This window comes from Cucurbita pepo, chromosome 11 (genome assembly GCF_057944985.1).
Source record: "Cucurbita pepo subsp. pepo isolate OVF chromosome 11, ASM5794498v1, whole genome shotgun sequence".
In the NCBI taxonomy this organism is placed as follows: Eukaryota; Viridiplantae; Streptophyta; class Magnoliopsida; order Cucurbitales; family Cucurbitaceae; genus Cucurbita; species Cucurbita pepo.
In genome coordinates this window covers 691,264-711,374 of record NC_141808.1, presented here as the reverse complement: position 1 = coordinate 711,374, position 20,111 = coordinate 691,264, and the positions used below count along the sequence as shown (strand labels likewise).

The 20,111-nt window shown below is 36.2% G+C and overlaps 4 protein-coding genes across 4 annotated transcripts; 2 read left to right on the top strand and 2 right to left on the bottom strand.

Annotated features, from left to right (window-relative positions):
- Nucleotides 1-1,165: 1,165 nt before the first annotated feature.
- LOC111804798 (long chain base biosynthesis protein 1) lies at nt 1,166-7,026 on the bottom strand. Its single transcript, XM_023689588.2, has 13 exons — nt 6,890-7,026; nt 6,185-6,439; nt 5,999-6,093; nt 4,797-4,888; nt 4,460-4,553; nt 4,302-4,374; nt 4,093-4,225; nt 3,231-3,405; nt 2,731-2,871; nt 2,558-2,653; nt 2,234-2,375; nt 1,786-1,913; nt 1,166-1,713 (listed from the first exon to the last, which is right to left on the bottom strand). Exons 2-13 carry the CDS (start codon nt 6,288-6,290, stop codon nt 1,537-1,539), a joined length of 1,452 nt encoding a protein of 483 aa, XP_023545356.2. The 5' UTR covers nt 6,291-6,439; nt 6,890-7,026; the 3' UTR covers nt 1,166-1,536.
- Nucleotides 7,027-7,893: 867 nt separating this feature from the next.
- LOC111805032 (uncharacterized protein At4g06744) lies at nt 7,894-9,610 on the bottom strand. Its single transcript, XM_023689894.2, has 2 exons — nt 8,825-9,610; nt 7,894-8,662 (listed from the first exon to the last, which is right to left on the bottom strand). The coding sequence occupies exons 1-2, from the start codon at nt 9,561-9,563 to the stop codon at nt 8,100-8,102; spliced, it is 1,302 nt and encodes a 433-aa protein (XP_023545662.2). The 5' UTR covers nt 9,564-9,610; the 3' UTR covers nt 7,894-8,099.
- A 2,841-nt stretch (nt 9,611-12,451) lies between these two features.
- On the top strand, nt 12,452-14,741 carry LOC111804895 (mannose-P-dolichol utilization defect 1 protein homolog 2). The gene is given in 5 exon segments (XM_087128224.1): nt 12,452-12,766; nt 13,351-13,426; nt 13,429-13,503; nt 13,835-13,907; nt 14,069-14,741. Coding segments are annotated over 5 exon segments (477 nt in total). The 5' UTR covers nt 12,452-12,619; the 3' UTR covers nt 14,175-14,741.
- A 2,656-nt stretch (nt 14,742-17,397) lies between these two features.
- On the top strand, nt 17,398-18,964 carry LOC111805690 (cyclin-D3-3). Its single transcript, XM_023690858.2, has 4 exons — nt 17,398-17,945; nt 18,060-18,261; nt 18,343-18,473; nt 18,580-18,964. Exons 1-4 carry the CDS (start codon nt 17,487-17,489, stop codon nt 18,871-18,873), a joined length of 1,086 nt encoding a protein of 361 aa, XP_023546626.2. The 5' UTR covers nt 17,398-17,486; the 3' UTR covers nt 18,874-18,964.
- The last annotated feature ends 1,147 nt before the right edge of the window (nt 18,965-20,111 follow it).

The window sequence follows — 20,111 nt, the reverse complement described above, 5'->3', positions numbered from 1 at the left end:
TTTATTTTTTTTGTTTGTTCATAAATAAAAATGATAATAAGTTTAATAAAGTAATTAATGGAATTGATTAATAAGTGCTTTGTTGGCGAGGCGGCACCTAAACTAAACAAAACTGGGATTTGTTTAGAGACGTGTCACCATTATTAGTTGGGTGATCATCATTATCATTGTTCATTATTGCTTCCCACCATATGGTTTAATTTAAAGAATTAGTTTTAGATTCTTACAAATGATTATAATATTCCCAATATCATTTTTATATTTATTTTTCTAAATCTTAGTTAGCTGTGCAAACCTACCAGGTGAGAATTGTCAAGGCCTTCATTCCTTATTAAATTTTGTCTTTTATAGCTGTACTTTGTTTAATAATCATTTTTTATTTTTTTATTAGGATTGAATTTTAAATTAAAATAAATTCGAAATTAATACCCTTTTAAACAAGATTAGAAGATTGTAAAATAAATATATCATTATTATTCATTCTTAGTTTTACATTTTCTTATGGTACTAGTACGTACGTGTGGCTGAGTTGTAAATGATGTGATGCATACTTACAGATGTATACACATCGGTTGTCACATCCAACCATGAGAAAAACTCTTCAAAGGGTTGTATATATATATATATAATAAGAATTTAAAGTTGAGAAATAAAAATGAGGGGGAAACAAGAACAATAAATTTGAACAAAATAAAAGTGGGTATAAATGAGTTGAAATATTACAGTGTTGTATTATTTTATAGAAGAAATTTAAAAATTGCGTAAGAAGTGCACATAATAATAAAGATGGAAGAAAGCAAGTTGATGGGAGTGATGAAAGGGATAAGATTGATGGAGGATTGGTTGGGGAGTAAGTGATTGAGTTATGGGAGAAAAGGTGGAATTGGAAATTGGCATTACACAGTGTTGTATGAGCTGCAAATGCAAACAAGGCAGCTCAGCAGGAACCATTTCCAACAATCATTCCCCACGCTTGCTTCAATAAAGCACCCTCTCACCGAACAAGACAATATTTGCTGTTTCCAGTTTCATTATTGGAAGAATATATGCACACAAACATACATACATACACACCCACATACATACATATGTATGTATATTCACCTTTCATTTTTCCTCTTTTGCCAGAAACTTGCAATTACAATACCAGCATGAGCCAACCAGCTACACAGAAACTAGAATATTTAGACTTCAAAATGAATTATGAAACAGTCAGAAAATCTACAAGGTTCCGTAACTACCAAAACAATTGAAGCAAATATCAGCCTATATCAAAAATCCTAACAAGCAAACATTCTCGAGTGTAGATGATAAATTATTCTCCCTCCTCCCCAAACAACAAAAACAGTTAAAACTGGATGCAACAAGAAGATTATTGATCCTGCTAAACCCGTAAATGGCAGAATAAAATAGAAGGGTAACAAGGAAATCACAATTCTAACCTTGAAACGACTATTAAATAACAACAGCAATATCTTTGTCAGCCCTGTGTCAAACTATTCAACGTCGCTAGCCATTGTGAACATGCACGCACACCTATTTGTTATCCTTGAGCACCACAGCTGCAACGCTTTTCAATGATTCTGTAGCCTTCAGTAAATCAGATTCAGAATGGCCAGCAGACACCATCAACCTGATTCCTACTGGCAATCTGCATTTGTCGACTGTCGATCTTTTAGAAGTCACAACTAATACAGAGTATTCCTCGAGGGCCTGAAAACACACGTATGTTCAGAATATGTGGTGAAAACTATGTTCGGTTGCACTAGAGAGAAAATTACTTACGCGTTCAGCAATGTTTTCAAGGAGTTGTAGATCATTTTGTATTGAACCCGTAGATTTCTCTAATGTGAGAAAGACAATCGGTGATTCTTGATCACTTCCTAGTTTAAGTCCCGGTATATCTGACAATCCTGCATTCTCCCATGAATTTTGAAATGAATAGGCGTAATGCCATCCAAATTTTGCAAAAGAAGGAAAGGCTGCAATTTAGGTAGCATTCTGCGCATAGGCATAGCTTATTCTTATCACAGTAGCAGCTAGACCAATACTAAGCAATTAAAATATTCAGAATAGCAAAGTGAGAACATAACATCTTAACATTGGATACTTTTGAATCAATAATTCTATCTTAAACGTCAAAGGAATGCCTATAATAATACCTTAGAAATCCCATATTCAATATCGTTAAAGTAAGCTCAAACACACGATTAGAAATGAAATCAGAACAAACCTTGCCATAAAATAGCTATGTTCTTTTTCAGCTTTGTTAACAGAATGGGATTTTCCTCTATAAGATCTATGGCAGTAATGGCAGCACTAGCTAGATATGGGGGCAATGAAGCAGAAAAAACATAGCCCGAACTGCTCAGACGCTGAAAAATTAAATAAAAAAAACTTAGCACTTTGTAAGAATGATAGCTACAACAAACTAAATTAGTTCAAAGATTTTGAGCAAGCATTAAACATTATTGATCCATTTACATAATAAGATAAACAAAAGGAAACAGGACGGGAGGCAAATGAATTTATTTCTTGTACAATAAATTGATCGTACCTGGTGGTCAATGACTCTAGCACTTCCTGTGCAGAAACCTCCTTCTGTAGCCAATGCATGCCCCATGGCAGCAGTTACTATATCTATCTTATCCACCTGCAATATGAAATCATCATCAAGAATCTAAATCTAATGGCAGGCAAACCTAAATTTTTTTTTTGTTTAAAACATACAGAAACCCCACAGTGTTCTGTGAGACCTCTTCCGGTACAGCCAAGTACACCAAAGGAGTTGCTTTCATCCAATAAAACACGAAATCGATACTGCTCCTTCAATTTGATGATTTCGTCCAAAGGTGCAATTTGACCAGAATTCTACAAAATTATAAGTAAAATATCAGAAAGTTTGTGCAAGCAGATTTTAATATATGATAAATCAAACATTTAACGGGGGGGGGGGGGGGGGGGGGGGGGGGGGTGGAGAGAGAGATAGAAAGTATAAAAAGCTCTAAAAGAAAGTCCCTTAGTGACAACCCAACTAGCAAGTCCAGTTGGTTTAAAGATATCGTTCATGATTTAAATCCCCTCAATCCCATTGAGTGTCTCATGCAAAAATCTTCGAATTATATGAAGATCACTGTCTTCACGTTGAAGAACTGAACATCATACTAAGTTCAACTAAATTTCAGATGTATACTCTAAACACAACATCCAAATATGAAGTGTTGAACAACCTGGTACACTGCTTCAACCACAATATAGCGTCGTAGTTTCTTAGCCCTTTCATTTCCAGCAGTAATTTTCTCAAGAGTATCTCTCAAGGATTTCATATCGTTGTGCTTGAAATAGACAATAGTACTCCGGGATAGATATAGCCCATTCTGTATTCCCCAATGAACACCCTCATCCCTGCCAAAAAAAGAAGCGTGGCTTTACTCTTTAAAATAGTTTCATGCTGTAATCAGTATTTACTCCCACCAGTAGCATACGTAACAGAAGAAAAATAACAAAATAATTGGACCCAACCCAGTCTGATAAACAGCTTGGAAGACCAAACAATGAAATAAAAGCATCCTACGACATCATAGTACACAGCTCCTGAAGCCAACCCTGTGATATAGGGATGAACTCATACCAACAGTTCCACGCTTATGATAAAACTACTCAGAAAAGGAGGGAAGAAAATATACAACAAGCTTTCTTATAGCGTTATTCCATATTCATCCAAAATAATTTTAAAAAAATCCCATTGAACTTGAGATAGAGCGTAGGAAAATATTTTAAAATGCATTATATTTCAGTTCTCTTACAACTGTAAAAAAACACAAAACAGGTTCATCCTGTGCCCAGAAAATAAAGAAAGGAGAAAAGGAATTAATGTCAATTTTATCCGAGTTACCTGACAGTTTCAGTCAACTGAAGTTTTAAACCAAACCATATCATACCATAAAGGTGAACAAACAACAATCATCAATGACAGCATAAGACGAATGACCAAATGGCTAATAAAAGAGCAACATATAATAAAATTAAAAGAAACTAGAAAAAGTAAGCAACTATGTTCTTTAATAAGAATTCAGCAGATACAGTACTCACACTACAATGACGTCTCCTCTTTTACAAAAGGCTGGAATTGCACTAAACATAGTAGAAAGTCCATACGAATACAGAATTGAGTCTGGAGTCCCTAAGAATTTTGCTATTCTGGCTTCACAATCAAGGTGTACATCTGTAAACAATTAAAAAAAGAAGTTATGTAATGCGATCGGCCCCAAAATCAGTTTTAATTCAGTGCCCAATCTTACCAATTGTCCCATAAAACCCACGAGGACCACATGAACCAACACCATATTTCTCCAATGCATGGGTACACGATTCCTGACGAAAAAGATTACTGTAACTAGTTCTTAAATGCAAAGAATCTGTGCACATTCCAATTACTAATGGAAAATTGCTCACGTACAAGTAGCTTCTCGTGGCCTATCAATCCAAGATAATTTGCAGAAGCGAAATTCACTACTTCCTTTCCCTTGATAATTGTATGTGGTCCAGCAGCACTGGATAAAATGAAATTTGTAATAAGGGAAGTTGCACAAACTAATCCAATGATAGGTAAAATTTAAACAAATCGAAAGACAATAAATTACGGAATTCATTGTTGAAAAAAAAAAAAAACTATTACACAAGAGTTAAGAGCTTGCATGTATTAAAGAAGAAAGTACTTCAAGTGGGCAATCCAAATAGTACATTAGGAAATTCCCTGCAAAATAATTCCAGCCAAAATTAGAAGTTCTCGTCACCTTTCCAGCACTGGTGGTTCATTCTGTATCTCTTCTGTTATTGATGGGATAAGGGGTTCAGGAACCCATTCATCACATAACTCATCTATTTCCTGCAAGGATCAAACGTACATTTAAGCAAAAGGGATAAGGGGTTCAGGAACCCATTCATCACATAACTCATCTATTTCCTGCAAGGATCAAACGTACATTTAAGCAAAATCATGCAGAGAAATGTAATGCAAAACTGAGTTTATATAAAACCACTACAAACATAGAGGGAAACATAGTTACAAGATAGAACGGCGAAAGAACATAGACAACAAAACCTTCTAAAATGAAAAGGTCAATGCAGATACAAAGAATAAAGTTAAAATAGATCTCTCTTTTAACATGAAAATGACAATTGTTGCAAAACTTTCAAGATTGGTACTTCAAGCGTTATAAAATAAATAAATAAACGGAAAAGACAAAATTATAATTTTAAAAATGAAATGAGAGGCCATTTGGATACCATCTGAATTTCAGAAGCATTACAAAAGTTATACACGAGACTTAATAAAGTAAAAATATATGACTTCACAGATAAACAGAAAAATACAATAGAACCTGGAAAATAGTGGACTTGACGCCATAAAGAATCCCCAGACATTCATTAAATGATATTTCCTTGGCAACGAGAATCCATCACTTATTGGTTGTGACAAAATCTCATAAAATCATTTAAACCAAACTATAACTGGGTAAATCAAATATCGTTTCACTTAGATTTACTAATATTATACGAAATCATGATAATTTGTATAATTTTCTTCCTTGTAACTCTAACAATGATTTTTTCTTCCTCCTTACTCTAATAATTGATCATTGATGTTGATATTTGGTAGTGATAATAATAATAAAAAAAAATCAATATGGAGATGGATTGATTTCGGAAAATTAATAACTTGGTTGTTTGTAGACAGCAAAATTACTAATGATGGATAAAAAAAGCTATCCTTTTAATTATTCAAATTTTATATATGATTATCAATATGTGCCCCTCTTGAACCCATATTGCAGATCCACCACTGCCTGCATAACATCTATTCTCTACCAAACAAGATCAGCTGTCACCAAGCTACTTTATTCAGACTGCCATATAGGAGTCATCTCAGAGTAACTATTAACATTTGAAAATTGGAATGACAAAAATAATCAGTAAATCAGAACAATTGAAAAACCTTCTTTGATAGGGGCCGCTTGGGGGGCTTGTAACTCTTCTGGGAAAGCAAAAAAATGATGACCACCAAAAGGAGAACCTCCACAAACAAATGTCCTTCAAGAAAGAGGCACGAAACACGTAATTCACCTAATGGTTGAAACATAGAAAACGAATATGAACCAAATTCTTAGTAGAGCTATGGTACCTCCAATATGCACACCAAAGATAACTGCTCGAGCAGAAGGAGCATCGAGAATCAAGGTTACCCAGTCTAATGTAGATTTCACTATACTTGAAAACGTCGATTCCATTATTATCCCCACCTGAATCTAGCTTTTAACTAAAAATTTGAACATCAATTGGAAGTCTACACTTGCTTCATGTTAGTCAATAATTCACAATCCTGCATTGTCCATTTTATCCGAGTTCACCAGTCAATGATTTTTGGAAAAAGTGAACCCTGTTAAAAAAGCACATAGATATCTCCAGTTAAATTTTTTGAAAAAGAGTACTTAAAAGGGAAAAAATCAAGTGTTCATATAGCCCGAAAAAATGGGTGAAGCAGTGAATATTATTCATCCAAACAGCCATAACTCAACTTGTCATTATACTTGTAGGAAACATAATAATAAGAAGCTCAAACGCCAAAAGCAATTAGAAATGCAATCCTCACGAATCAAATAACCCAAAATTCTGCATGGTATCGTATTGATTGAATCAATCGCACATCACTAATTTTCAAACTGAACTAGTACCGTGAAGACTAACACAGCTAACCGATCTAAAACCTGAGTGACCCTAGGGTTACCTGAAACCAGCTCAAATCTTGCACCACCGCATACACATAATGAAAATGCGCGAGGAAATGTAAACTGACAGAGATTCAAAAGAAGAGAAATAATGAATATACCTGATCAATTTGGAGAAAAGGGCACCATGGAGCGACAGATGACAAGGGCGGACGTGGATTTTTCTCTCGGTTTCCCTTTTACTCGTCTAAGATTTGGAAAAATAAAACGAAGGGAAGGAGGTCAAATCTGGAGAATGCAATATGCAATAAATTAAAATATAAATAAAAGAATGGTCTTCGCTTTTATATTGTTTATTCGTTTATCCCGCGCAAATGACATGGCGCTATGGCAGCAGTAGGCCACGTCATCGTCATCGGAAATGTTTATTTTACGTGATAAATTATTTTTTTTCTTTGATAAACTAAAAATGTCCTTAGTTGACTCGAGTATATTGGCAAAAATAATTTAATTAAATTATAAATTTTATTCTCTTAACTTTTATTGTCCTCCTCATCTCTCAATTTTTTTTTAAGGTATTTAATAAAAAATTTAATTTTTAATTTTATGTTCAATAACTACATCAACTTAAATCAACTTAAAAAAAGTGTAAAATAATTATTTAAATCTAAATTTTGTATTTAATAAGTCAATAAATTTTTTATTTTACTTCTAATATACTTTTTATTAGTATAGTTTGTTACACAATAAGATTAACTTAGAATAACTAAATGTAAGATTTATTGTAATTAAAAAACACAAAATCTAGATATTTGAAAGCGTACCAATTAAAAATCCTAAACTTTCTAGACCAAAATATCATTACAGTTTCAAAAAAGGTTCCTTTAGTGAAATTTGATGTTAACTTAAAAAAACTTATGTTATAATTATGAATCTATGCTTTCATTTTTAATCCACAAATAAGCATTATCTAAAATAAAGTTGAATTATAAGTTTAGTTGGTCTATTTTTTAAAAAAGATATCTAAAAAATGTCTAATTAGTAATTGAACTTATTTTATTTATGTGTTTGTAGATTTAAAAACGATCAATATATTTAAAAAAAAAAAAAAAAAAAAAAAAAGTGATTTATGGGACAGAAAGCACAATATCTAAATAGACATAAATTTACACATAAAAAGAAGACGGTCCATCTTTTCCATTAACACCCACGAAAAACATCCAAACATCAAATTAAACACTCAATTACAAGATATTAAAAAAAAAAAAAAAAAAAAAAAAACATGGCAGCGGACAAGAAAATGAAACATCAAACAGAAGCCCGAGTGTTAGTGACCGTAATTTTATTGGAGCACCAAAGAAAAATAGTTAATCAATGGTGAGGGTGAGGCCTTTCAAGCGCCGCATACGAACGGGGTGAAGGAGGAACCATATCCTCAACAGAAGTAACCACGGCCTTATTAGCCGCCGTAGGAAGTGTACAGGGGACATAGTTGAAGGTGTTGGCTCGAGGGCAGCTCCTCGGCTTCGAGAAGAACGTGGCGCATTGGGCTGCAGTTTTTTGCGATCGGAACCCCGGAAGGCAGTTCCCTTGCACGTGGAGTCTTTGCGCTGTCACTAACTTTCGGCACTGTGGCCCGATTTGGGTGAAGTAGTTGTTGCTTAGAGTGATGTTGTAGACGTCCGGAAGCCTGCAGAGGGACTCGGGAATGGCTCCGTAGAACTGGTTGTTGGCTAAGTTTAGAATCTCCAAGCTAAATAAGCAGCCCAAGGACTGCGGGATTGGACCTGTCAAGATGTTTGAATTGGCGTCGAACACCGTGGCTTTTACCAGATATCCTATCTCGAAAGGCAGACATCCCGACAGCCTGTTTCTTAAGAACAGCACCTCCCGAAGAGTTCTCCAAGCTCGCCCGATGGTTGGAGGGATTGGACCTGTTCAAAACCATAGGAATCAATTAAATTAGAATCTGTAATTTCTCCCTCAATTTCTTAGGCTACGTGGCACAAAATTAAAATTTAAAGACTTAAATTAATTTAGATTGCATTTATGGACCAATCAGAAAATGATTTTCATATTAAAAATTAAAGGAGGACCTGTAAACTTGTTGCCAGCAAGTGTGATATACAGAGCGGGCGTGTTGCCGAAGGTGGCTTGCGGGATCCTCCCGGCGAAGCCATTGTTGTTGATGAAAAGGATGTCGGTATCGATGTTGAACAACCGATACGGAACCGAACCATTATAAGTATTGAAACGGAAGTCCACAAACGCCAATTTATTAGCTCCAAGGACGTATCCAGGGAACCCACCAAGGAACTTGTTGTTGCTCAAATCCAGCTCATACAGGAACCGCAATTTGTTAATATTGCGGTTGATAACGCCAGTGAAGTTGTTGGAATTAGCATGGAAGATGGCAATGTCGGGCAGGTTACGAATGAAGCGATAGAAGTTCAAGAAAGGGCCACCAAATCTAGCGCCACTGAAGTCGATGGAGGATAGTCCAGTGATGTTGAGGTCAGGAACCACGTCGCAGAAGAACCCTTTGAAGAGGCAGTAATTGTCGCCCACCCACGTTTTGGTGTACCCTAATGGGTCGTAAGTGATGTTTCTTTTGAGCTCTTGGGTTATGAACAGGATTCTGGCCCGGTTGGCTAGAGGTCCCGGGTCGTTATTCGGGCGGCGAGGCATTAGCTTGATGCCCGGTGGGATCAGCGACGGTCTTGGCCGGATCCGCGTGATGGTGGGGTTCGGCCGTGGAGGTCCTGTTTGGGCAAGCCCATGCAGGAGGAACGAGGACTGTAAAACAACAAGGATGGTAAAAATCTTCGGCCACATTTTTTTTGTAACGAGACAAACAGAGGAGGGCTGTGTGAAAGGGGAGGCTGAGGCTACACCATTTTATAGTCCGAACAAAATTTGGGCGCTAGCGGGGTTGTGTTCGATGATGGAAGTCTCAGATCCGCTAATTTAGGGAATGATCATGGATTTACAAGTGAGTAACTCCATATGAGGCAAATTTGGGGAAGCCCAAATCAAAGCCATGAGAGCTTATGGTCAAAGTGGACAATATCATACCACTGTGGACAGTCGTCTTCCTGCTGCATATACCTTTTTCCTAGCAACGTTTCCCAATATTATATCGCCACGTGGAAATTCTTATTTTCTTTTGGAGCTTTGGTTGCAGCCTCCTAATAATGTGATTATAAAAATGCATGGAGAGGAACGTGAATCATTATCAAACTTTTTAACAAATACTTTTCTTCTATCAACCCATTTTCTTATCAACCCATTGTTAGACGAACCTAACTCTCTACAATGGTATGATATTGTCCACTTTGAGCATAAGCTCTCATAGCTTTGTTTTGGGTTTCCCCAAAAGGCCTCGTACATGTGGGACTTTCATCATCCAACACCTTCCCTCGAACAAAGTACGCCTCCTCGAGGCTAGACTCCTTTGGAGTCTTAGTCATTTTTTACTGCCTTCGAGGAGACTCACTCCTTTTCTTTTGGAGTCTTTTTGTTCGACATTTGAGGATTTACCAATCTATTGGCACGACTAAGTTTAGGGCATGGCTTTGATATCAAGTTAGACGAACACGACTCCACACAATGGTATGATATTGTCCACTTTGAGCATAATTTCTCATGACTTTGTTTTATGTTTCCCCAGAAGGCCTCATACCAATGGAGAGAGTATTCTTTGTTTATAAACTCATGATCATTCCCTAGATTAGCCGATGTTACTTTTATCATGCAACACCTCCCCGTCTCCTCTTAATCGAGGCTAGACTCCTTTGAAGTCTTAGTCATTTTTGACTCCTAATTCTTTTATTATAGGAATTCAATTTAAAAAATAAAAAACATTGGTGGGTCAGGATCTCACATGATCAACAAGACTTTTATTCCCAAACCCTGAACAGCTCTTCCTTTTAATTCCTTTACGCTCTATTAACCCTACCCCGTATTGGGGACAGATAAAAAGACAGCCGAGTGCTATGGCCCCCCAACGTTGCATCGACCAACCCACTTTCACTTTCACTTTCTTATTTATTTATTTATTTTTGTATACAAGGGAGGGTTTATATTATAACTTATCATAAACCCAATAGCTAATTAGGCTTTATAGTACAAGAGACGTGAGTTGCTATCCAATTAAAGGCATCATGCTTTTCTTTCTAAGTTTATCTCACACACTAGTAAGTTATATATGTTCATCAAGGCTCTTCTTTTTTTTTTTCTTCTTTCTTAGAGCAAATTATAAGAGACACATCCTACTGCATGGGATCCTTAAATTTATTAGAATTACATTAATATAAAAAGAAAGGCATCCATTGTAATTTCACGATGATTAAAGTTCTTTTGGTAATATGAATAAAGGAAAAGCTTTAACCCCACTCCCAAGGTCTTTCCTCAATTATTGCTCCTCTCGTCTAAAGATGTGTGATCTTTACATTTAAAAATCTTATGTCTTACTCTTTCTACGACTTATATTCCACCACTATAGAAATTAGTTAAATTTAATTTAAATTAACTAATAAATAAATAACGAACACAACTAAAAAATAATTGATATAATTATAGAAGGGTAGGACGAACACAAGGATTATTGTTATTTCTTTAAAAAATTTATTTTTAAATATATATTGTTTGTCTCTTTTAACTTGGAAGATAATATAAAATAAAAATTAATCCAGAAACACGTTTTAGTTTTTCTGTTATTTAAAATTTTAACTTTTAAATAAAGCGTGGATTTTGTTTTTAAAAATAGAAAACTAAAAAGAAAAACTCAACTAGTACCTTTTATTTCCTAATACTCCTTTTTTTAAAGGTTTATTTGCTTTACTGTGGCTCCACCAAAGCTCAGTCTCAACGTGTACTTACATTTTCTTCATTGAAAATATATATATACTATTATAAATTGGTCTTTATTTATTTTCAATCAATTTTATGGGTACGAAAATCAGTTTTAAAATATATAAAATCAAACTTTAAAATGATTGCATAAAAATCACTCCTAATAAATTGTTTGTCGAGGTTATTGAGAGTGAGTCCCAAGTTGATTAAAGTCCAAAGTTGGTTAACTTAGTAGAAGATCATGGATTTATAGGTGAGAAATACCATATTTGTTAGACGAACACGACTCTCCACAATTGTATGATATTGTCCACTTTGAGCATAAGCTCTCATGGCTTTGCTTTGGGCTTCCCCAAAAGGCCTCATAGCAATGTAGTTAGTATTCATCACTTGTAAACCCATGATCATTCCCTAAATTAGCTGACGTGAAACTTCCATCATCCAACAAACCCAAAGCAAAGCGAGAGAGCTATCTACAATACCATAGACAATTATTGTTACATTACATCTAGAATAGAATAGTATTTTTTTGTAAATGAATTACGGGGGCAGGAAGAGGAAGTAGAAGCAGGATGATTTCAGAGGATGAGTCAGCCCCTTTAGTTCCCAATTCCAAGCAGCTTTTTCTTTTAATTGCTTTAGGTTCCATTGCCTTTACTTTTGTGCTACAGGAAGAGAAAATAACAGGTCCCAGATGCAACAATCATGAATCCAGGTATCAAATTTTAAATTAGAACAGATTTATTATTATTATTATTATTATTATTTATTATTGGTTAGATTGCGATGTATTGACCCTTGTTCTAAGAAGGGAAAAAATTTGGGCCCCCATGCTCGTGTACCGTCGGCCCATTATTTTTTAACATGAAGCCCATCATCAGATCGACGACATTCCGTCTTGTAGCCCGAATTTCATTCCCATGAAGAACAGCAGCGGATTGATTTGGCGCCAAGTCGACAAGTCCGTCAAGTGAAGGATTCTGTATTCATCGACGTCTTACTTACTCAGCGCTGTAATCCGAAGAACGCGGGTGGAGATGGAGTTTTTTGGAATGGATTTCACCTGTGTTTTCGGAGCTCTAAACCACGGCAAGTTCCCGGAGAAAGATTGCTTGCTACCCCTCATCTCTAAGCTTCTCGGCTATTGCATTGTCGCCGCTTCAACCACCGTCAAACTTCCTCAGGCAAGCTATTCTGCCTTCCCTCTCTAGACTATAAACATATCTGTTTTGACTTTATCGACGGAAATGTGATGGAATCATAGCGTTTGTAATAAATGTTCTGTTCGGTTTGCCCTCTGATTCTGTGTAATGCAATTCAAGACCCGTGAAATGTTTGCGAACAATTTTTGTGTTGTGTAAAGTGGCGGTTGATAATAATTTTTTTAATGGTTAATCTTGATAATAAACTTTTTAGGCTCAATTTTGCTAATAATTTTTGTTAGGTTCAATTAGTTCAGTTATAAGTAAGCATCCGATACCTAAACTTTTTTGGGTGTAGCTAAGAATTGCAACTTGTTCCAAGTCTAATTAGGTCCTAAATAAATCTCTTGAACTTATAGCAATCACCGTAGAAGATCCCCACGCTTCCTTTAAATTCAAATATTTATTTATTTATTGTTTTCTCCCTGTTCAACGTTTCTGCCTGAATAATTTTTACCATTTCTCTTGTATGCATCCTACGATGGGAAGATTGGCTCCCTCCCTGTTCCATTTTCGTCGTTGGTTCTTTACATGCCATCATTGTAATACAAAAAAATTTCCTATAGATTATGAAGATCTTGAAACATCAGAGTATCAGAGGACTTAGTGTTATATCCTTTGAGCTAGAAGTCGTAGGTTACACTATGCTCTGGCTTATTGTGTCCACAAAAGACTTCCATTTTCAGCTTATGGGGAATTGGTTTTTCTCTTGGTTCAAGGTATATTGGGAACTACTAAAAAATTGCTGCCACGGAGACATTTCTCTGGAAAAACTCCATAAAATACGTTGCTGATAAAAGTGGGAAAATGCAAACTACTCAGACAATCTAATGAATTATGGCATACTACTCAGACAATCTAAGTCTTAGTTCATGATTTGCTCATTGTGCTGGGTTGCATTTTCAGAATCATTGGTTATATCCTTGCTTTAATTTTGTTTACTCAAATGCATGGATGTTTTTGCTATTAATTAAACCGAATTAGCCTCTTCTTATGCGCATTTTTTTGTCCTTTTTTTGTTTTTTTTTTTTTTTTTTTTTGTTGCCACAGCTATAGTTTTGGTTGCCGTTATCTACTATTATTCTCAGCCTATTGGTATGAAAACGTGGATCAGAGCGTTACTGTATCCTATTTGTTTTTCACCTGTTCAGATTCTGCTTCTTTCTTGTCGCATGCTTCTATAATGAGAACATTTCAACTGAGATCCTCCTGTTTTTTATTTATATATTAATTTTTGCAAAAGAAGGGAGAAACTTGTAACTGCCTTAACACGCTGCCACTCAGATATTGTGCTCTAGCACCAACAGTTCTAGCCGGTCAGATTAATCTTGCTCTCTTTGAAGCTCTTTACGCAAGTCTCGTACTGTTTTTTTTAGGATTTATCTCTTAATCCATGTTTTAAGCTTTCTCAATTTCTTGTAAATTGTTCTTTAGATATTTTTACTGCCTGTCACTAATGTATTTGTTCATTCCTCGAAGAAGGTAAATAAATGAAGAAAAATCAAAGACTTACCTTTATATGTGTTGAAAATTTTGTCCTGTAATAGCTCTACACTAAAATCTTTGCCAATTTGGAAACTTCCTTTCAGGCATTTCTCTTCTCGAGGATCCCACAAATATGGAAGAACTTTTCTGCAAGTTTATTTGAAGGTTCTATTATACGATTTCAAATTTTCAATTAAATTACCCTTTGGGAAGGAAGAAAAAAAAGTCGGGAAAAAATATTAAATGATATTGGACGATCTGTACCATTGTCATAATTTCTCCAATTGCATTTCAAAATATTAGGAAAGTGGTTCGAAACTGAACCTTGTAATCACGAAACCAGCTGTTGTCATGTTAACCAATGACAGTTCAAGTGAGAGTTTACCTTTCTTTTTTAGCATAAGCTCCATGATTTTTTTGCCTTTTGGATTAACCCAATAAGCCTCATTATCAATGAAGCTATCATTCGTCACTTATGTACTCATGATCTCTCCCTTATCGAGCCAATATAGAACTTTAGTTGAATTCCCAACATTTATAAATAATCTTTTCTTTGGCTTGATATCATGTCTTAACCGTATTTTGTTTTGATATCTTCAATGAAAGTTCTCATTCAAAAAAAGTAATCCTCTGTACAGAACAAAAGTACTGGGGAGCTTAGCCTTTTAACATCCATGATGAACTTTGGAGGTTCTATGGGTAAGACGATTGCCTGATGAGATTTAGTCGGTTGCATTAGTTTTCTCGTGAAGACATCAAGGTTTATTCCATTTTTCTTTTGCGGTGAGGGTTTTCACCAGCATCCAAGAGAACGCACCAAGCAGTGGTATCCTCTTTTTAAAATTTATTTTTATTTTTTCCTTTCCGCACTTATATTGTTTGGGTAGTAGTTTCAGTGATAACTTCTTATAAGAATTCAAGAATCAGTCTCATGCATGAAGTTTTGGGCTTTTCTAGGTTGAGCCTTTGCTTAAACACTTTTTCCGATTTTACTAACAAATTTTCATTTCTTTGTAGTCATCGGTTACATTACTTGAAAAATATAAACTTGATGGCAAAATTCAAATACTCCCTTTTTCTGTTTGTAGAAAATGCTTTGCTGCATTAGTCCTCTCTAGGTCTTTGAAAACTTGCTCCCACTGGCTCTCTGGTTTTATGAGTAACCTTCTCGTTCTTTTTTGTTGTTGATATAATCCATTCAAGTTAATTTCCTAGATGTTTATTCATTTTGATAAACCATGGTCCTTAAAGCTTGTCAAAGTTCTCTTGGGATCGGCACTTTCTATTGTGACACACAGTACCATTTTGAGTCGGATAATTGTATACCGGAAGAGCGATGTAAAGAAAGAGAAGAAAACAGAGTAGAGAATGACGACTTGCAGTCGTGACTTTGGCATACTGAAGATTAAATATTGTATGTAGTGAGTATAGGTGAACCAATGTCAAACCCTTTTCGAGATTATCATTTTACTACTAGAAATCCATAGTTTTCCTTTCTTTTCTTTTGGAATATGACTTAAGAGGGCACATTGATAGCTGGAATTATTGTAGGTTTGAACTGTGATCTCCACCGGACTGCAGTCCCGCATAACTTTATATATGTGATGTTTTTGTTGTACTGGTTCTGGATTGTCATGATAATTCAAGGGAAAGGAATGTGTTGTCAACTCATTTCTTATCATCGTGTTTCGTAAACTTTTGGTAGCTAACAAATGATTACGACCACTTATTAAGAACCGATCATCCATATCAATTATATCACTCTAAGATGGAAAATTTTCATTTTAACCTTGATTTTGTTTCGTAACAGTTTTTAGTAGTTAAAATTATACAACTATTCAACTTCAATACATAAACAAGTTAATACAAATATCCAAAGTGATGTCATCCATATGCAATGTTTTGTTGAAATTGAAATTGAAAAAAAGGTTTTAAAGATCGCAGCTTTAAAAAAGGGTTTTGCATTTTTGATAAAAAAAAGTTGGGGGGAGACATACGACTACTACTATACGAGGCTGCGTGCCCGAGTTGCATACACAGACAAAGTGGTGGCTGCCATTTCTGATCCGAGTTTGACCATTTTAAGAAGATAGAAAAAGAAAAAAGGGCTATGGAGGGAAGAAAGATAATTCGAAGTTATCGCCTTAACGCCACCTTGTGTTGTTACAGTTCCATTGACTCTATTTCTGTATGCCCTTCTCGTAGATTGAGCCTTCTATTACCAAAGAGACAGCAACGTTTCAGTGAGGTTCTTCAATTACATTCCCTTCATTTCTCTATACGTTTAAGGCCTTTGCTTCTTCCAACTTAATGAACCCTACTGCCCTTTCCATCCCTCCCCTCTGTATCTGCATGTTTAAGGCCTTTGCTTCTTCCCAAGAAGAAGAACCAAAAAAAAAAAAACCCATAACTTTTTGTACAATAAAGCAGCACTCTTTAATTAGCCCCTGCAACGAGTGAACTCCCATGCTTCCACCCACCGCTCTCTCCTACCATTCCTCCACCACCCCCACCATTGATATAAAAATCACAAAAGGTTGAACCTTTAAATTTTGTCTAAATACCTATGTTTAACTTTTTAACTTTACATTTAATAGGAGTAAAATATATATATTTTTTAATTGGGTTTGGGAGTGAAAGAAGCTGAATTTCTTTTACTTTTTCAATTTTGTTTTTATTTTTGTGATTTTGTGTTCATTTTCATATCGTATCGAACGGTGTGCGAGTGGTTCTTTCCCTGCCTGCCCACTTTCACTCCCCCTCCCATTTAATAATTCCCATATTATTACGTCTTTCATTCCATAATAATTATTTAATCAGATGGCTTACATTTTAGATATCACAAACACTCAAATACACCTGCTCGTAGAGGATCGTCAGAGGGACCACCTTGCCAACTGGCCCAATCACAACACGCACATCGGCCACGTGTTACCTTTTAAACATGCTGACGTGGCTAACATCGAGTTGGAGTAGTCTAAAATTTTCCCAATTTTACCTGCGATTTAGCAGTCACCAGATAGACGCACAAAGCCGCGGCTCCTAAACTCCTACCAATAAAGACTCTCTCTTCTTCCATCTGAACACGAGAGACAGAGCGCAGCTTACAGCCATGGGTGAGGATTGGTCTTCTTCGCCCCTCTCCTCTGTTCACTCAGTTTCCCTCTCTCACGCCTTACAATGAACCAAAATCTCAACCTCTTCTTCTCAGAAGAAGATGGTACCACCGTATGCGCTTGATGCTCTTTATTGCTCTGAGGAGCACTGGGAGGAGGACGACAATGAAGGAAGGGGTTTTGACCACCAACCTTACTCTACTTTAACAACCGATTCAACTTCTCCGATTTTGGCTGAGCAGGATCTGTTTTGGGATGACCATGAACTAATTTCTCTGCTTTCAAAAGAGAGGCCCAATGAACTGTTTAAAAGCATTCAGATTGACCCTTCTCTTGCTGCCGCCCGACGACGTGCCGTCGACTGGATGCTGAAGATCAGTGCCCATTACTCCTTCTCAGCTCTCACTGCGGTTCTCGCCGTCGATTACTTGGACCGGTTTCTGTCCTGTTTTCATTTTCAAACAGACAAGCCGTGGATGTCTCAGCTTGCTGCTGTTGCTTGCATCTCTCTTGCTGCCAAAGTGGAGGAGACCCAAGTCCCTCTTTTATTGGACCTACAAGTAAGTTTCCACAAATCTTAATAACCCAACTTACAAGTGGTCGGATTGGGACATATTCATCCTTCTACTTCAACAATTAATCATTAATCTCTGTCGGAGCTTTGACTTGTGTAGGTGGAAGACAGTAGATATCTGTTTGAAACCAAGACCATTAAGAAGATGGAGCTTCTTGTGCTCTCTACGCTTGAATGGCGGATGAATCCTGTCACCCCATTTTCATTTGTGGATTATATTTCAAGGAGACTGGGATTCAAGGACCATATCTGCTGGGAAATCCTTAGGCAGTGTGAACGAACTATTCTCTCGGTTATCTTAGGTAAGAAATCATAGATAAATTAACAATCTTTTATAGTGCATTCCCACGCTCATTTCCTTTTGGTGTTCTTTTTACTTGCAGACTCAGATTTCATGTCGTTTCTTCCTTCTGTAATGGCCACCGCCACAATGCTGCACGCTTTTAAAGCTATGGAGCCCCACTTCGGCGTCGAATACGATTCCCAGCTTCTTACCATCCTCGGAATCGAAAAGGTCCATATTTAGTATTCGCATTCGATCCTAATACCCAAATTCAACCAATCGACGATTTGAATAAGTTATAACCAAGTTTTTTTATTTATTATTTTTCTCAAAACAGGGCAATGTGGAGGAATGCTGTAAGCTGATCTCAGATGCATCTAGAAGAAACGGCAATCAATTTAAGAAACGTAAATTCGGGTCAATTCCGGGCAGCCCAAACGGCGTGATAGACGTGTCATTCAGCTCCGATAGCTCGAATGAGTCATGGTCGGTGGCCTCGTCGGTTTCATCTTCGCCAGAGCCTTCAATGAAGAAGAACAGAGCAATGGATCATCTGCCACTGGAGATGGCGAACCATTCAACAGCTACAAATTGCCTCGACATGTCCTCGCCTGAACCCTCTCTTAATTAACTTCCCTTTGTTCTTTTTCATCGTAATCCTTGTATGTTGAATAAGAATTAGAATCAATATTTTATCGAATTCTGCAAGTTAAATTGCCTAACCATCTCTGCAGTTTAGGCCCCAAAATTGTTAATCAATCTGCCAGTTATTATGAATGAATATGCAATCGGAAGCTTAAGGAAACGCAGAGATGGCTGGCATTTTATCCGGATGCAAAGAACATGAGAATGTATAACAATGAATAGCAGTTTCAGTACTTCAATGATCTGTTTCATTTACATGGGGTTTGATGAATCTTTCAACTTGAGATCGCCAAGATCAAATTTTTAGTCATGGGGTTTGCTGAAAACGAATCAAATAATATACAATTGAATTGAAGGACGAAGAAGGAAGGAAAAAAAAAAAAAAAAAAAAAAAGAGTTGATTTTTGTTTGCATGTGAACAGTGGGAAGAGGAAGTAGATTTTGTCGGCCACTTCGGCATTGAGATTTGGAGGAAATGATTTTTGGTTTGACCTGAATATTTTATTTAAGGACAATCTGATGTTTGAAAATTTGCGTCAAATGGGTTGGGACCATTCAAAACTCTGGTTTCTCACCCAACTCCCCCTTCCCAGTTTGGCTTCTTAAATCAGACCGACCATTTGGACAGTATGGTCCCCTGTGTTGCTCTGCTTCTCTAAAAATACTCAAAAGTTACGCTGTCTTTTTGAAGAAGGGAATTTCATTAGTAAATGTTTTAGGCTTAATTCTGAATCCACTGCGTGTTTCTGAAGGTGTTCATCTATTTTTTTGTTGGGAGTTGAGTTGATGACAGTAAACAAAAACACAGCCACGAGGAGGAGGCGTTTGCATGTGCTTTTCCAACACTTTAGACGAAAGGGCATGATGAAATTCAGTAAGCTTTCACTTTAGTCCAACACTGCTCCTTCTTTAAATCTTTTCAAATTATGTTTCCATTTTTCTGCAACTTCTCACCCGCGATCAACGGGACTATACATTATATTATTTTATTGAATCTTTTTATAATTTGAGTCAATGCAGGTAAAAGAAAAAGAAGAATAGTGTATAGAAAAGAAATAAAGAACAGAAAGACAGAAAGTTGAGAGGACAAAATGTTCGAATTTTGTTTGGTTTGAATAATTGGAGTGGGAATTTCAACTCAAAAAGGAAATAAAATACACAAAGCGCAGATATAAAGAAGAGAGGGGATTACGCTAACCAAGACGCAAGTAGCCAAGTCTGTTA

What these genes read in the sequence shown, in the direction of transcription:
- LOC111804798 (XM_023689588.2), bottom strand. Translation starts at nt 6,290, where the DNA reads ATGGAATCGACGTTTTCAAGTATAGTGAAATCTACATTAGACTGGGTA. An exon ending in GAACCACCAGTGCTGGAAAG is followed by an intron (nt 4,554 to 4,796) that starts GTGACGAGAACT and finishes CATTTTATCCAG; the next exon opens with TGCTGCTGGACCACATACAA. An exon ending in TGGTTGAAGCAGTGTACCAG is followed by an intron (nt 2,872 to 3,230) that starts GTTGTTCAACAC and finishes ATAATTTTGTAG; the next exon opens with AATTCTGGTCAAATTGCACC.
- LOC111805032 (XM_023689894.2), bottom strand. Translation starts at nt 9,563, where the DNA reads ATGTGGCCGAAGATTTTTACCATCCTTGTTGTTTTACAGTCCTCGTTC. An exon ending in TGCTGGCAACAAGTTTACAG is followed by an intron (nt 8,663 to 8,824) that starts GTCCTCCTTTAA and finishes GGTTTTGAACAG; the next exon opens with GTCCAATCCCTCCAACCATC.
- LOC111805690 (XM_023690858.2), top strand. Translation starts at nt 17,487, where the DNA reads ATGGTACCACCGTATGCGCTTGATGCTCTTTATTGCTCTGAGGAGCAC. An exon ending in CTCTTTTATTGGACCTACAA is followed by an intron (nt 17,946 to 18,059) that starts GTAAGTTTCCAC and finishes TGACTTGTGTAG; the next exon opens with GTGGAAGACAGTAGATATCT. An exon ending in CCATCCTCGGAATCGAAAAG is followed by an intron (nt 18,474 to 18,579) that starts GTCCATATTTAG and finishes TTCTCAAAACAG; the next exon opens with GGCAATGTGGAGGAATGCTG.